Source organism: Lithobates pipiens, unplaced genomic scaffold (assembly GCF_037356315.1).
Source record: "Lithobates pipiens isolate NorthernLeopardFrog02 unplaced genomic scaffold, aLitPip1_a1.2 Scaffold_8, whole genome shotgun sequence".
NCBI classification, from domain to species: Eukaryota; Metazoa; Chordata; class Amphibia; order Anura; family Ranidae; genus Lithobates; species Lithobates pipiens.
In genome coordinates this window covers 533509944-533527556 of record NW_027507903.1, presented here as the reverse complement: position 1 = coordinate 533527556, position 17613 = coordinate 533509944, and the positions used below count along the sequence as shown (strand labels likewise).

General features: G+C 45.4%; 1 protein-coding gene across 1 annotated transcript in view; it reads left to right on the top strand.

Annotated features, from left to right (window-relative positions):
- Window positions 1-11614: 11614 nt before the first annotated feature.
- Window positions 11615-17613, top strand: part of CNNM4 (cyclin and CBS domain divalent metal cation transport mediator 4) — a 62838-nt gene continuing 56839 nt past the window's right edge. Inside the window, exon 1 of the mRNA XM_077469550.1 lies at window positions 11615-12660. Within this exon, the coding sequence (XP_077325676.1) occupies window positions 11659-12660 (1002 nt within the window). The 5' untranslated portion in view covers window positions 11615-11658. The remainder of the gene's footprint in view (window positions 12661-17613) is intronic.

Here is a 17613-nt window from a genome sequence, read left to right as displayed (position 1 = left end):
AAGTGACAGAGTATCGAATCGCAAAAAGCGCTCTGGTCAGGAAGGGGGTAAATCCTTCCAGGGCTGAAGTGGTTGAAAACTTTTTGAAAGATAAATAGTGCATTTTATATACAACTCTATAGATCAGACCAAAATGAGGGACAAAGGAGGTGGAAAAAGGCACATTGTTCTAAATCAGGGACAGTCCCTCGATATCAGGGATAGTTGGGAGTTATACTCAAATTTTACTCAAATAGTACATTCCATTGCTTTCAGCATCCTTGAAATCTCCAAATTCATTTTTGTTGCTGTTGTAATGTGATTTCCTGTTGAAGGGTGGCTACATTTGTCCCCCATGGTACCACGGTATCTAGGAACAAAGCCACCCTCTCTTGCTTGCTCCCAAGATGTACTGTGGACTATAGACTTATGGGATTTATAGTGTGCATGGAGCAGTGAATATACCTACAACTAATGCCCTGTACACACGACCGGTTTTCCTGTCAGAATAAACTCTTAAGGTTTTTCCGACGGAATTACGCTGAAACTGTCTTGCGTACACAATATCACACCAAATTCCGACCGTCAAAAACGCAATGATGTACAGCACGTACGACGGGACTAGAAAAAGGAAGTTCAATAGCCAGTAGCCAATAGCTTCCATCTCATACTTGCTTCAGAGCATGCGTCGTTTTTGGTACATCGGAAATTTAGAACATATTCTCTTTCTAGGTCCATCAGAATTTTCAACATAAAAAGTCCGACGGGGAATACACACGATCGGAATATACAATGAAAAGCTCCCGCCTGACTTTTTCTGATGGACATTTTGCTTGTGTGTACACGGCATAAAGTGCACTTTCATTCCAAACAAAAGGAAGTGAGGAGGAAATAGGAGAGGTTCAGGAGCTCACAATGGATGTTACAAAGAGGTAGAAAATCACAGGAAGGGACAATTTAATGAAAAATAGATTATAGGGCTCAAAAGGTCTATGGCTGGCCATACATTATACAATTTTTTCTCATTCAATTTCCTTTGGATTTGTAGTGGAAGGGCCTGCCTGATTGCATATAAAATTGAAAGTCTTTGTTTGACCTCATATTATATGGTTTTGGAAAATCTAAAGGAAAATTGAATAAGAATATTGTATAACCCCTTCCCGCCGAGCGTACTCAGATGTGCGTACTCGGCTTCCGGGGGGTATACCGGGATGATGCCCGCACCTGCAAGCATCATCCCGGTACCGTTTTTTTCAGCGGGCGATTGGCTTTCCAGCCATAATAACCGAAGTGGCTAAAAGCCGCTCGGCTGTTATGCCGGAGGAGCGAGAGGGGACGTCCCCCCTCCCGCCGCTGTTACCGGTGCTTCCGCTCGATCGGGAGCACTGATTCACGCTGCGATGCCTCCGGCTGCTGGGGAGGAACTGGAACGAAGTTGTAATCGGCTTCGTTCCAGTATCGCCATGACGTCACTTCCCGTTTACTCGGCTGCCAATGGTGCCGGTTTTAAAAAAATATACGGTATTCAGAATCGCTGTTTTCGGCAATCTGAATACATTGAAGTATAAAGGAGGGGTGGGGGGTCTTTTAGACCCCCGATCCCTCCATAAAGAGTACCTGTCACCACCTATTACTGTCACAAGGGATGTTTACATTCCTTGTGACAACAATAAAAGTGATCAAATTTTTTATTTTTTTCATTTTTTATTCATTTTCAAATAAATAAAATAAAAATAAAAAATAAAAATTTTATTTAAAGCGCCCGCCTTCCCCGCGAGCTCGCGAAGCAAAGAAAACGCATACGGAAGTCGCACCCGCATATGTAAACGGTGTTCAAATCACCTCCTCTGCAACGCTAACCTGGTAACCGTAAAAAAAAATTAAAGCGTCGCCTATTGAGATTTTTAGGTAGCGTACTTTGTCGTCAATCCACGAGTGCGTGCAATTATAAAGTGTGACATGTTTGGTATCTATTTACTCGGCGTAACATTATCTTTCACATTATGCAAAAAAATTGGGCTAATTTTACTGTTTCGTTTTTTTTTTAATTCATGAAAGTGTCCCTTTTCCCAAAAAGTTGCGTTTAAAACACCACTGCGCAAATACCGTGTGACATAAAATATTGCAATAATCGCCGTTTTATTCTCTAGACTCTCTGCTAAAAAATATATATATATAATGTTTGAGGGTTCCAAGTAATTTTCTAGCAAAAAATATGGATTTTGACTTGTAAACACCATATGCCAAAAATAGGCTTAGTCATGAAAGGGATAATATATGGCCATCCTAATACCTCATCCAAACTGGATGTCAAAAAACGCTGCTTTTACATGCATTTGCCCGTTTTCAGCCTCTAAATACACCTCTATGTTAACCTATATGACTATACACACATGGCATATTAGAAATGAAGTTTAGAGGCTGAATAAAAAAAATATTACTTGTGTGTTTGAAGTGGAGCATGTGGGGAGAAAAAATGCTGAATCTACCTAAACACATGTAAACGCGTCTAAGGCACAGGGCACGTTTAGTGCTTGACCATTCATTCATTCATTCCAATAGCCATTTAAATTAATATTCTGGCCAGATATAATAAATGAAAGCACAGACGTATCTAAATGTACCTGAACATGTTGCCAAAATGCAACTTTAGGCACATTTTTATTTAAAGCTGCTTTTTCCTCCCCTGGATCAAAGCGATCCAGGGGAGTAAAAAAAAACATCCTGTGTGCATGAGCCCTATAACAGTGCAAGCACAAACTACAGATGGACCACAAGATCATCTTCTGAAAATAATTGTCCAAACAAAATTGCATTTAAGTTTTGGAAGGATCGAATAGGTCTGGAGGCCACATTTACAAAGTAGAGAGGATACTAGTTAAATTCTGTATGTGACCAAGTTGGAATGTAACTGCACAATGCATTTCGGTAGACAGCTGTATTCATTTATTGTCCAATGTATTCTTTCTCCAATAGAAGGTAATGATTGACTTCTACAATATGGTGTCTTATGTGACCACTACACAGGTCATACAGAAGGTTATGAACATGCATAAATATATTATAAAACAACAATATTAGCTAAGATTGTGATAAAACAACTGGATGCTGAGCTGGTAAACTCTGTAATATGAAACAAATATAGGCCAAAAACTAGGGTAGTATATAAAAATTGGGAGAAGTGCCAGAAATTTACACTTTCCAAGTCTGATACTAACCCTAATGCAAACACATTATGGATCATACTGGGGATACATTATATGGCCAATAGCAATAAAGGCGAGTAAAGAAGACTACATGAGTTAGAAAGGGATTAACAGTGAAAACTATACCCAGGTGCTGGCGCCTCCTCCCCCTCACATTGCTCGCTGGGTCTGGCTACCCAGGGCTCTCTCACATATTGGTTCCCACGTCTCTCCTTGGATCATGGTCTTTCTCCTCCTCCAGCAATTGGTATATAATCCATTTGAACATTTATAAGTGACTCCATTCTTCTATTCCCACATTCACTTCTGTCCTCAGAGGACAATGATGCCTTTGGGTGGCTCACGGTCCCTGACATCGCTCCATCAAGTGCACATATACTTGAAAGGGGGGTGCTTTCAACCTATCCTCCCCTATATTGATACAAGCCAATTTACATAGACAACTTATTTCCCTTTGCAGATACATCACGTGCCTGCTCCTGATGAGTGACATGTAAGCCGAGAAACGCGTTGATCTACCAGATGCCATGAATCATACAACTACATGCTTAATAGAATAGTATGCCAATACACATACATCATCACATTATTGGGACAGGGAACAGAAAGGCCATAGGCCATGCAGATGTTATCTTGTAATATATGTTTACCCAACTATGAATTTTGGTGGATTCTGTAACTTCATCATGCTATCAATTATTATAACCATGTTATTATCAGTTACCACTGCTTTAGAAATCGACATCACAAATTAGTGTGTATTTCTATGTATATGGAATTTAACATATGTAAATATGTATCTACAGAATATTAAATATTTTTATATACACCATTCTATTCAATTGCTACCATGTGCATCACACAAAGTCCCACCTTCTTGCTCCCTTTTTATTCAAGTTTTAGACCTAAATGAATGGGATAAGGGATAGTGTGATATAAGCAGATGCAGATCTGTTTACGTCCAGTCACCCATAGCTCTAATATGTGTCTGGAAAGCTCCTGCAGCAAAAAAATGAATGGACGTGGAGTATATCATCTCCTCTTTGTACTCTACTCTCTTTCTCCATGTGTGGACTGTGTTAATGTCGGATAGTTAGTACAGCGGGTCCTCTTGAGCTGTCAGTTCTTTTGGTTCATCCCTACTGAACTAAATGAAAAAATAACTAGTAGTGTGTAATGGTTTAGACATTAATGGCTGTGTGTCGAGTTATTTTGAGAGGACAGCAAATTTACAAGCTGTACACTCACTACTTTACATTGTAGCAAAGTGTCAGATATAATGAAATATTCACAAAAAATGTGAGGGGTGTACTCACTTTTTTGAGACACTGTATACTATACGGCCTGCCCTATATACTCTGCAGAAAATTGGCACTTAGGTGTTTGTGGTGCCACAACACTGTAAGCCCTCACAGATACTCTTGTTGGGCGTAGGAACGGGCCCTGCTGTTAAATATTAGATCAAAAATTGTAATTACATGCCCCTGATAAACAGGGGCAGAAAAATTGGGCCTTTGGTGGTGGTGCCACAACACTATAAGTCCTCACAGTTACTATACGGCCTGCCCTATATACTCTGCAGAAAATTGGCACTTAGGTGTTTGTGGTGCCACAACACTGTAAGCCCTCACAGATACTCTTGTTGGGTGCAGGGACAGGCCCTACTGTGAAATTTTTGATCAAGAATTGTAATTACATGCCCCTGTTATACAGGGGCAGAAAAATTGGGCCTTAGGCGGTGGTAGTGGTGCCCTAAACAAGATTGAGGAGGAATAGTATAGTCAGTCAGCATAGGCAGTCTTCAAGGGATCCCACATCCATAGAAAATTCAATCAGTTACATCAGCATCAGGTGCTTGATAGCTGCTGATCCAAGACTGATACATTTTTATGAATGTGAGCCTATCAACGGAGTCTGTGGACAGGCACACTCTATGATCCGTTACAAACCCTCCAGCAGCACTGAATGTGCGTTCAAAAAGAATGCTGGATGCAGGACAGGCCAGTAGCTCAATTGCATATTGAGCAAGTTCTGGCCAGTGGTCCATCCTCAAGACCCAGTAACCCAGTTGGAAAGGTCTCCAAGTCTAATCTTGCCCCTAGATATTCCTGCACCATGTAATGCAGACGCTGGCAATGGTTGCTTGAACCAATCAGACCTTGGTGCTGAAGACTGATAAATTGTCTAAAGCCATCGATCAGCTGGTCACCTTCTCCTCCGTTCTTCCTCTGACTGAACGAAGCCTCAGCAACACGTTGTCCAGCACCAGGAAATTTTAACCTCCCAAGGTCTGAAAATGCATTGCACAAACCTTTCTTCAGGGCCTCCTGAAGATGTTTCATCCTCTGCTCCCTCTGCGAAGGCAGGATGAGTTCTGTAACCTTGTCCTTGTAACGTGGATCAATAAAAGTTGCCAGCCAGTAATGATCCCTCTCCTTGATACCACGAATCCTTTCACAAGCTTTGCAGAATCAGGGAGGCCATGCAGTGTAAGTTTGCAGAGGCATTCAATTCTGAGTCCTCTGAGTCACTAAGGATCACATGATCTGTAACAACCTCCTCCCAGCCACGTACAACTCCTTGGGTTTCTGGGGACTGAAAACCATCCCTTGAAGGCTGCTACTGAGTGTTATCCTCCACGTTGATGCTGACACAATCCTCCTCCTCCTCTTCCTATGTATTTGGCAGGCCCGCAAGAATACTATCTGGATAAAGGGGGCCTTGAGAGGTAAGGAAGTCCTCCTCTTCCTCCCACTATTCTGCCTCAAGTGCCCTGTCCATTATTCCACGAAGCGCGTGCTCCAATAGGAAAACAAGAGGGACAGTGTCACAGATGCATACATTGTCGCTGCTCACCATCCTCGTGGCCTCCTCAAATGATGACAGGACAGTGCATGCATCCTTGATCAATAGCCACTGGTGTGGCGAAAGAAAGCCCCTGACCCTGTCCTGGTGCCATACTCACACAGGTACTGATTAATGGCCCTCTGCTGCATGTGCAGCCACTGCAGCATTGTCAGCATTGAGTTCCCCCTGGTGGGCATGTCACAAATGAGGCAGTTGGTAGGTAGGTTGCATTCCCTTTGAATGTCAGCCAGCTGAGCACTGGCATTGTATGACTGGCAGAAATGACCACAGACCTTTCTGGCCTGCCTCAGGAGGTCCTGTAGGCCTGGGTACCTGCTCAAGAACCGCTGCATTACCAAATTCAGGATGTGTGCCAAACATGGAACATGGGTCAAGTGTCCCTCTTGGAGGGCAGAGAGAAGGTTGGTACCATTGTCACACACAATCTTTCCTGGCTGAAGCTGACATGGCGTCAACCACTTCCTGAGCCTGCCCCTGCAGAGCTGACGGAATCTCTGCCCCAGTGTGGCTCCTGTCCCCCAAGCAGACCAACTCAAGCACCACATGGCATCTTTTTGCCTGACTGCTTCGTAGCCCCTTGAATGCTTACGGAGCCCCGCTGGTTCAGAGGACAAATCTGTAGAAGAGTCCATAGAGGAGGAAGAAGAAGAAGAGGAGGGGGTGGAGAAGAGAGCTGTGGCAGAATCACCACTAGAATTTTGGAGGCGTGGTGGCGGAACAAGCTCCAACAATACTGAACCCTGTCCTGCATCCATCCCAGCTGCCAGCAGAGTTGTGTACACCAGAAAAGTAGTAGCAATTGTACTACGGCTGTACTGTATTATGTACTGTGTGTACACCACCAGAAGTGTAGTAGCAACTGTACTATGGCTGCACTGTATTGTGTACTGTGAATACCACCAGAAAAGTAGTAGCAACAATATATATATATGTATGTACCGGAGCCGCTCTGGAGATGTTTAAACCGGCTCCATTGAGATAAGGGAAACCCACATCCAATTTGCACTAGTGTGAACCCAGCCTTAAGCCCACCATCAGAAAATCGTAGGAAAAATACAGATTTTGGAGCAATTGTACATTAATCTGATCGTTAGTACGGAGCTTTCAAGAGTCGATCAGGACAGTTCATTCGATTTTATTTGATTGAACATGAAAATTGCAATAGAAATACATTACAACATATGACATCACTTACGATTTTTTATTCTACTGTATGAGAATTTTTACGACTTTAGTAAACTCTTCAGGTTCGATCGGAGATTAGCAAAAAAAAAACACGGATGATTATTTGTCCGATAATCTCATCGTGTGTACCAGGCATTAGAGGAGTGTAGTGCCACCTGGTGTGCAGTTTAAAGCGGAGTTCAACCCATTTAAAGCGGGGCTCCACCCTAAAGTGGAACTTCCGCTCATTGGAACCCTCCCCCCCCCCCCCGGCACCACAATTGGCACCTTTCAGGGGGGTGCAGATACCTGTACAGTACAGGTATTTGCACCCACTTCCGGCATAGATATCCGCAGAATCTGCGGATATTTACGCCACTTCCTGCGGGTCCCCCGCTGTCCGCTGGGAAACACACGGATCCCAGGGACAGCGGGGACCATCCTTATTGCGCAGCGTGACTCGCGCATGCGCAGTAGGGAACCAGGAAGTGAAGCCGCAAGGCTCCACTTCCTGATTCCCATACCCAAGATGGCGGCGGCAGCACCCGAGAGACGATCGGGTGCCGACATCGCGGGCGCGCTGGGCGGGTAATTGTCCTTATTTTAAAAGTCAGCAGCTGCAGTATTTGTAGCCGCTGACTTAAAAAAAAAAACATGTCTGAACTCCTGCTTTAAAAGACAGCAGCTACAAAAAGTGTAGCTGCTGACTTTTGATAATCAGACACTCACCTGTCTCACAGTCCAGTGATGAGGGCGCATGAAGCCCATCTCCCTCTCTGCTCCGCGGCACTGGCATTCTAACTGTAGATGCCTGACTGTGGCTTCACAGCCAGGCGCGCACTGCGCATGCGTGAGCCACGCTGGGCCCTGTGAATGGCCAGGCAATCTTCTGGGACCTATGACGCATCCCAGAAGATTGCAGGGAGGGAGGGGGAGAGGTGATTTTCCTTCCGGAGCCAGGGGAGGAAGTGGGAGCTGGGTACCTCTAAAAAAACAGGGTACCCACTACTCCCCCCAAAAATTACATGCCAAATGTGGCATGTCAGGGGGGGTCACCAACACTTAAAGAGGAAGTTAACCCGAGAAAAAAATAGAAAATAAATAAACCCTGCAAGGCAAAGGCATAATGAGCATAGTATGCATAGCATACTAGCTCATTATGAATAACTTACCTGAGATCGAAAACCCCCGAAGCGGTCCTCGTTCTTCATTTCTGCCGCTGCCATGTATCCCGGAGTCACTTGCAGGTCTCGTGGTCCTGGCGCTGTGTTTGGCTGGAGCCGCAATGACGTTACTCCCGCGCATGCGCAAGGGAGCCATCAGTGACGGCACGTTCGCCTTCACTTGCGGCACGCCCAGTGCGCCTGCACCATTGTCTACGCCGTGCATGCACCGTAGACAGCGGTGCCCTTTTTTTGTAAAATATCTCCTTAACCGTGTAGGCTAAGTAGATATTTCTTGGACCTACAGGTAAGCCTTAATCTAGGCTTACCTGTAGGTCAAAGTGGTCTGTAGGTTTTTACAACCACTTTAAAACGGAAGTTCCAATTTTAGTTAATTTGATTGCAATAGATTTAGCCAGTGGCGTCTCTAGGGGGTGGCTTCTGGGCTAAACCCCTGAATCTGGGGCCCATAGCCTAGAGACTCTTACTGGGTGTGCATGTGTCATGGATACCTTCATTCCAGGAAAATACAATGTCCCAGAATGAAACTAACAGAATGAGCAAGCTCCACCATAGCACTAGTGCACACTGCCTCCAGCTGATACTCTAGCTACTGGTCACTGGTTGCTAGAGCCACCTGGCATCTAGCAACCAGCTCAACACCCTGCTCAGCATTCAAAGTCGGCACCTAGTCCATTCCACTAAGGACATCCATCAACCTCCTCTATTTTATAAACGGAAGATGGAGAAGCGCAAGGTCTCCAACATCAGCCAGCTCTGTGATGTCATCATGGAGGAGTGGAAGAGGATTCCAGTGGCAACCTGCGAAGTTCTGGTGAACTTCATGCCCAAGAGGGTTAAGGCAGTGCTGGAAAATAATGGTGGCCACACAAAATATTGACACTTTGGGCCCAATTTGGGCATTTTCACTTAGGGGTGTACTCACTTTTGTTGCCAGCGGTTATTAATGGCTGCGTGTTGAGTTATTTTGAGGGGACAGCAAATTTACACTGTTATACAAGCTGTACACTCACTACTTTACATTGTAGCAAAGTGTCATTTCTTCAGTGTTGTCACATGAAAATATATAATAAAATATTTACAAAAATGTGAGGGTGTATTCAATTTTGTGAGATACTGTACAATCATGTGTATGCCCACCCAAGCGTATGACTCTCTCTTCGCTGCTATGGGCTCTAGCCCCAGATCTTTTCTAGACTTAGCAATGCCCCTGGATTTAGTGCACTTGTGCGTATTAGATAACATATCCTGCCAGTTCTCGGCTGAAAAGTCTTGGCCTGTCTCAGCCTCCCACTGTACCCTAGCCGTAGATTTCTCTGGGAGATCATGTTCAGTAAGCTGTTTATATATTAATGAGGTGGTGCCTCTATCCCTAGAAGAAGAATTACACATCCGCTCAAACACTGAGGCCGACCTCCTGCGAGCCAACTTTTTGTGTTCAGGAAAATATAAGGGGGACCTTGATGTAAGACTGGGATTCTGATGGTTACTCTGATATAAGTAGGGTTCTGAAGGAGACCCTGATGTAAGAGGGACTCTGATGGGGACCCTGGTGTAATGAGGGACTCTAATGTTAAGGAAGCCTCTAATGGGGACCCTGATGTAAAGCGGGAGTCTGCTGAGGATTTTTACGTAAAGGGAAGGCACTTGATGGAAAAACTGTTGTAGGGAGGGATTTAAACTGTGGACTCTGATGTAAGGGGGGTTCTTATGGGGATCCTGGTGTAAGGAGCGACCCTAATATGGACTCTGATGAAGGGGGCTGTAATGGGAAACCCAATATGGGGGGGGGGTTTGTAATGGGTACTCTGATGTAAGAGGGGCTGTGATGGGGATACTGGTGTAAGGATGGACTCTAATATGGACTCAGATGAGGGTCTGATGTAAGGGGGGCTGTGATGGGGATCCTGGTGTAAGGAGAGACTCTAATATGGACTCTGATGAAGGGGGCTGTAATGGTAACCCCAATATGGGGGGGGGGTGTAATGGGTACTCTGATGTAAGAGGGGCTGTGATGGGGATCTTGGTGTAAGGATGGGCTCTATTATGGACTCTGATGACGGGGGCAGTAATGGGAAACCTGATATGGGGGGGGGGGTAGTAATGGGTACTCTGATGTAAGGGGGGCTGTGATGGGGATCTTGGTGTAAGGATGGGCTCTATTATGGACTCTGATGACAGGGGCAGTAATGGGAAACCTGATATGGGGGGGGGGGTAGTAATGGGTACTCTGATGTAAGGGGGGCTGTGATGGGGATCTTGGTGTAAGGAAGGACTCTAATAGGGACTCTGATGAAGGGGGCTGTAATGGGAACCCCTTAATGGGGGGGGGTTTCTAATGGGTACTCTGATATAAGGGGGGGGGGTCGTGATGGGGATCCTGGTGTAAGGAGGGACTCTAATATGGACTCTGATGACGGGGGCTGTAATGGGAAACCTGATGTGAGGGGGGAGGGGTAGTAATGGGTACTCTGATGTAAGGGGGGCTGTGTTGGGGATCCTGGTGTAAGGAGGGGTTCTAATATGAGCTCTGATGTAAAGGGGGACTCCTATGGCTGACTCTGATGTAGGGGGCTGTAATGGGAACCCTGATATAAAGAGGGGGTGGGGGAACGCTTATGTAGGGGGGCTCTGATGGAAATGATGACTTTTCCTTGGTTTTGAAGGTTCTTCCTCTTTTTTTTCTGACAACCATATCATTCTGATTCCAAAAACGTAAAAAAAAAAACTATCATTAATTTACTGATGTCCTTTTCTATCCTCGGATAAGACAATTGTAATCTATAGAAGTGGCCCTCATATGTTGTAGGTTTAGAGAGCTCGAATATAAAGAGATATGAGCAGAAGAGAGTGCAGAGCTCCTCTCCTCGGTCGGAGGATCAGATAATAATGGGGGTGGCAGGCGGATGGCACTGGTGACCTGACAAGCCTGTGATATCTTTAGATCAGCAGACGGCCCCTCCTCCTCTGTGCTCGGATTGCAGAACCCGGACGGGAGTGGGCGTGACGCCATCGTTTAAAAAGGCGTGATCTGTCAATGAAATGAAGACTCGTGTCCAAGGTGATGAGCGGCGATACGGGAGGGGGCGGGGCCAGGCGTTGCTATGTAAATAAAGCTCCGCTGCGGTTTCGAAACCGGTTTATGCAGCGGAGGGGGGGCGTGTCTGCATTGTACGGGCGTGGTTTGTATAGACGTGGGGGCGTGGCCGGCAGCGTCGCAGACCCGGCTGTGGCCTCAGAGAGTTGGGCAGCACGCTATGGCCGGTGCGGTTGTATGTTGGGTCGGATTGTTGACGTTGTGGCTCTTGCCTGCGCTGTGTTCTTCTCAGACCGACCCCGCTCACCCACAGGAGTTCCCGCTCATCCTCGGCTTCCGCCTGGAGAACAGTGACCGGCACGCCGCGCTGTCACAGAACGGAGAGCTGGAGGTGACGGAAGGCAGCCGGCTACAGCTCCGCTTCTATGGCCTCCACCTACGGCCCGACAGCGGCAACCTGCTGGCCTTCACCGAGGGCGGCCAGGACAACAGTAGCTGCCTGAAGGACACGGGGGACCTGGTTCGGGACTCTGGGGGGCTGAACATCAGTGAGGAGGCGGGAGGTATGGCCGGCCTCCTAGGGGTGAAGGTCCTGCCCCTGAGGAAGAGTCAGACCTCCAGGGTCTATGTCCTGTGTACACGCCGGGGCCCCGGGCAGCCCTGGACCCTTCACCTTGGCCCGGACGGACGCCTGCGGGTCCTGGAGGAGCACAAAGCCATCATGCCCATCTGGTTGCAAGCCATTGTCATCACCGTGCTGCTTGGCCTATCCGGCATCTTCAGCGGCCTCAACCTGGGACTGATGGCCCTGGACCCCATGGAGCTGCGGGTGGTGCAGCGCTGTGGCTCGGACCGGGAGAAAAGGTACGCCGCCAAGATCGAACCGGTCCGCCGCAAGGGCAACTACCTGCTCTGCTCCCTGCTGCTCGGCAATGTGCTGGTCAACACCACGCTCACCACCCTGCTGGACGAGCTAATCGGATCCGGGCTCGCCGCCGTGGCCGCCTCCACCATGGGCATCGTGGTACTTGGAGAGATTGTGCCGCAAGCTCTGTGCTCCCGCCACGGCTTGGCCGTAGGGGCCAACACTCTGTGGTTGACTCGTTTTTTCATGCTGGTCACCTTCCCCGTGGCCTATCCGGTCAGTCGCCTGCTGGATTGCATTCTGGGGCAGGAAATCGGAACCGTCTACAATCGGGAGAAGCTCCTGGAGATGCTCAAGGTGTGTGAATGATGGTCCTCAGAGGAGGCTGAAATAGTTCCTGGCTCCTTATGGATTATACATTTGGGCTGATGATTTGTAGGCAGCAAACGATGGCAGGGGGATTTTACTAAAGGCTGGCCATGCAAGGATTAGCCTGCAGGCTGATCCAAAATAGAAAACTGATTTCTTGATCCACACAAGCAACGTGGCTGGCGGAATCCTCAAGACTGTGCCATTGTATTGTGAGAGCAGGATCCCTCCGCTGTCAGAATACAGCAATCAGTGGCTGCAGCTGCTGATTGACAAAAGTCTTCCAGTGTTGCTATTTGACAGAAGTAGTTGATCCGATGGCCATAGATGGATTGATAGTCCCTGATGAACCAGCCAACTTTCAATCCATCTGTGGCCACTTTAAAACAGAACTAAACCCGTTGATTTAACGGTTTCAAAAAACAGTTACATTTTTGGCATGCCAGGAATGATAACTGTCACATTGCTTGTGTTCTCAACCAAACTGTCAAACCATCAAATGACTGGTGTTATAAATGATTACATGTGCAGCACCATGGAAATTGCAGGTCAGAGGCTAAGATGGCCGTATCCTTGGCTTAAAACGATAGAAGGGTTTAGTTCTGCTTTAAACCACTAACCCTAAAAACTAAACCATCCTACCATATTCAGCCAGGGAATCTGCCATTTTGGCCTTTGTTTGATCTTCAGTTTCCATGGTGCTGCACATGTGATCAGTTATGACACCAGTCATTTGATGGTTTGGAAGTTTGGTTGAGAGCACAAGCAACATGACAGTTATCATTCCTGGCATGCTAAGAATATAACCATTTATTTTTTTTAAACCTTTAACCACTTCAGTCCCGGAAGAATTGGCTGCTCAATGACAGGCCATTTTTTTGTGATATGGCACTGCGTCTTTAACTGACAATTGCACGGTCGTGCGACACTGTACCTAAACAAAATTGACGTTCGTTTTTTTTCCCACAAATAGCTTTCTTTTGGTGGTATTTGATCATCTATGCAGTTTTTATATTTTGTGCTATAAACAAGACAATTGAAAAAAACACACTTTTTTTAATGGCAGTGATCTGCGATTTTTGTCGGGACTGCGACATTATGGGGGACATTTGACACATTTTTGGGTCGATTGACAATTATACAGTGATCAGTGCTATAAAAATACACTGATTACTGTATAAATGTCACTGGCAGGGAAGGGGCTAACACTAGGGGGTGATCAAGGGGTTAACTGTGTTCCCTGTGTGTGTGTTCTAACTGTGGGGGGTGGGACTGACTATAGGAAATGAGATCATGGTTCCCAGCTCATAGGAACTCACAATCTCTCTCTCCCCTCACAGAACTGGGACGTGTATGTTTACACACACGTCTCTGCTCTGCCTCTACTGCCTGTGACTGTCAGTCAAGAGCATCGGCACCCCCACTGTGCCGTAGGCATGTGCGCCTGCTATCCCACTTTAAGGGGACTGTCCGACGGCCACGACTGTTTGCGGGATTGTGCTGACCTGCCGCCGCATGACGGCGGCTGGTCGGCAAGTGGTTAAATCTATGGGTTTATTTTGGCTTCAGGACTGGAGCAGCCAGAATCTGATGTAGTTGTTACATGGCAACCAGTCGGGCTTCTAGCTTTCATGATCAAAGCTTAAAGGATAAGTTCACCCTTTAAAAAAAGTGCATTTGTTTCTGGAGCTTCTAAGCCACAGGTGTCGAACTAGTGGCCCTCCAGCTATTGCGGAACTGCCAATTCCATGATTTTTCAAAATAAGACAGAGGAATCAAATTGAACACCACATCCCAGTATAAAAATAAAAAAAATGGAAGGGGAGGTAACAAACCTCTGGACTTCTAAGGTGATTGAAACTCATTTTAATATATAAAATAAAAAAACTTGAGCACATAATTTCATCCATATCACAAGTCGCTTGTTCTATAAAGGAATATTATAACAGACACTACCACTCTCAACGTGTTTCGCTCAGCAGAGCTTCCTCAGCAGATTCCGGTTTGGTGCCTTATATGCTAAAGAGTGGTATGAATACTCGTGTAACTTTGGATTCACACATGTAAATTGGGTGTATATATTGGCATATATTAAACATGCAGGTGATTTGAAGATAATATACAAAATATCAGTGGCATAAAACATGTATGGGTGTAGAAAGACATGAACCTTACCAAAGCTGCTTGAAATCAATATATAACTTGAAATTTAGATTGAAAGATATAAGTTCCATGTATGCACAAGACATCCCATTATTTTGGTGTGTGTGTGTGTGTGTATATATAATATATTTGCATGTTGTGTAAATCCAAATTTACATGAGTATTCATTCCAGTCTTTTTGTCTATATAGCATATAAGGCACCACAGCAGAATCTCCTAAGTAAGCTCTGCTGAGCAAAACATGTTGAGAATGGTAGTCTGTCATGATATGCCTTTTTATAGAACCTTTTTATATATAGTTAAAAAATACGTTTCAAACACCTTTTAAGTCCCGAGGCTTATTACCGCCCCTTCCCCTCCATATTTTTCAAATTCCATGAGCCATTGCAAGGCTGACAGTTACAAGCATGACTCCAACAGGCAGAGGCTTATTGATACTTGTAGTTATGCAACACCAGGGCCACCAGTTTGACACCCCTGTAAAGGCATTGCACCAGCGATCAGCAGATCACTGGTGTCATGCAGATCTGTCAGTGTATCTGTGTAACTGTACATCCTCTACTGACAAGCAGATACAATTGACAGAATGAACTACCACAGTGCTCAGTGTTGTAGTATTTCATAAAAAATTACACGCTGACAGCTGCAGAGGCTGCCAGCACTTGTAGTTTTCCATTCACTGTCAGTCTGTTTGTTGTAACATGTTACACCATGAAAATGGGTGTAGCATGTTACCAGAGGTGAACTTATCCTTTAACTAAAAATGGAAGCTGATTGGTTGCCATGCGACTGCTGCTCCAGTTTTGATAAATTCCCCCCCCACTGTGGTTTGTAGTTCTGAATGGCTTTGCACATACAGGCTTCGGCTTGTGTATATGTGGTTTAGATTGTGAACTCTCATGGATAGGGCCAATCCTGTATTGACTTGTACTGTCTGCCTTTATCTTGTCATAATGTTTGCTGTATACATCCTGTAATATACTAATATTAGTGGTGTGTACAACAAGCTGTTACAAAGCATTTCCAAAACCTTTTGACACGTTTTGAGCAGCTTTGTTTAATGCCCCCTCTAGCTCAAATTTTTGTCTTTTGAAGTTGAAGTATGGATAATTTTTGCATAGTTTGGTCCAACTTAGAACAATGTCATTATGCAAATTCCATCCCCGTTTGACCACTGTGGAAGCAGAGAATTGCTCGCTGTCTTCCAGATACCATTCCAAGAACTCTGATTGGACAAGATGGAAATCATGACATCACTACCTGCCTGTCCAGTCAGAGAATGTTTAGTATTCATTGAGAAAATTCAAAGGGGTCTCTGAATGGTGGCCAGCATAGAGTCCAAAATACAGCTAAGATCACTGTAGTAGCACGACTACTACAGTGAAGGTGATTCTCTGCTTTCACAAGAATCTTCCAGTATGGAATATGCATAGTTGGACCAAAGTAACTTTGCAAATAAATCCATACCTGGAATTCTGCTCTAAACACTGGACCGCCATTGTAAACATGCTGCTGCCTTCAACCAGCTTCAGCTTTACCGAAATCTTGTTAAGGTGGTTGTAAAGGCTAGTTTTTTTATTTTTTTATTTTTTTTTAACCTTCATGTATTCTATGCAACTAGGTAAAAAAAACCTCACTCTGCTGTCAATCAAATCCAGTGACATGGAAGTGGGGGGCTGGGCCGAGCCCTGCTGTCTGTGCCAATGGATGCAGCAGCTGGACTCGTTAGCCTGCCACACAGGTGCCGTCAGGGAAAGCTGTTCTCTGTGGGGGCACCCGATGATTAGGAGTCACCAGGAGCACCCTAGAAGAGAAGCATCGAGGCTGCTCTGTGCAAAACCCTTGCACAGAGCAGGCAAATATGACATGTTTGTTATTTGTAAACGTTTATTTATTTTTTTAATCAACTTAATATCACTTTAAAGCCTCGTACATACGGTACAATTGGCCAACCGAGCATCTGATTTTTGTCAAAAGGGCGTGTGCCAGGATCTTGTCTTGCGTACCAACGGTACACAATTGTCGTGTCACAAACACAAATGTAGTGACGTACTACAAGGAATTTCAGATCTTGAGCACCACTCTTTGGGCCCCTTCTGCTAATTTCATGTTTGAGCATTGATTGAGTATGTGTTTGTACTTTCAACTTTTGTGTGATGGATTTGTGTACTGACCATATGAAAATCTGACATCAAACCATTGTCCGACAAAAATTTACTATCGTGTCATCCAATCTTTGTTGGCCGAAAGTTGAACAATTGTCAAAAGTAGTGTACTAATGGTAAGATTTTAGGACAACAGTCTGTCAACAGACAATTCCCTGTCAACAATCCTACTGTGTGTATGAGGCTTTAGTCTGAAGCCAGATAGCGTTTTGTTTAAAGTGGCAGCAAGCATTCACATAATAGATGTTTTAGACCCCATTCACACCTGAGCGTTTTGTAGCCCTACACCTGAAGCTACAAAACGCTGGAGGGGAAAAAATCCATTATTCTCAATGGAGATGGTTCACATCTCCACTCCAAGTCGCCTGAAGCCCTAAGCCTGAAGCTCAAACAAGTTCCGGACCCTTTTTTGTCGCGTGAATCGGGCTGATTTGGGCGTTTTCATTCCCATAGAAACTAATGGAAATGCTCGATTCGAGCGTTTAGCGCGACAACGAGTGTTTCTATGGGCGTTTTGACGCTGTATCTGCTCAATGCTTAACATTGGTGACCTTTTGCCCTGCACAAATTTCGCGACAAAACACGGTAAAAAACGCTGCAAAACGCGGTAAAC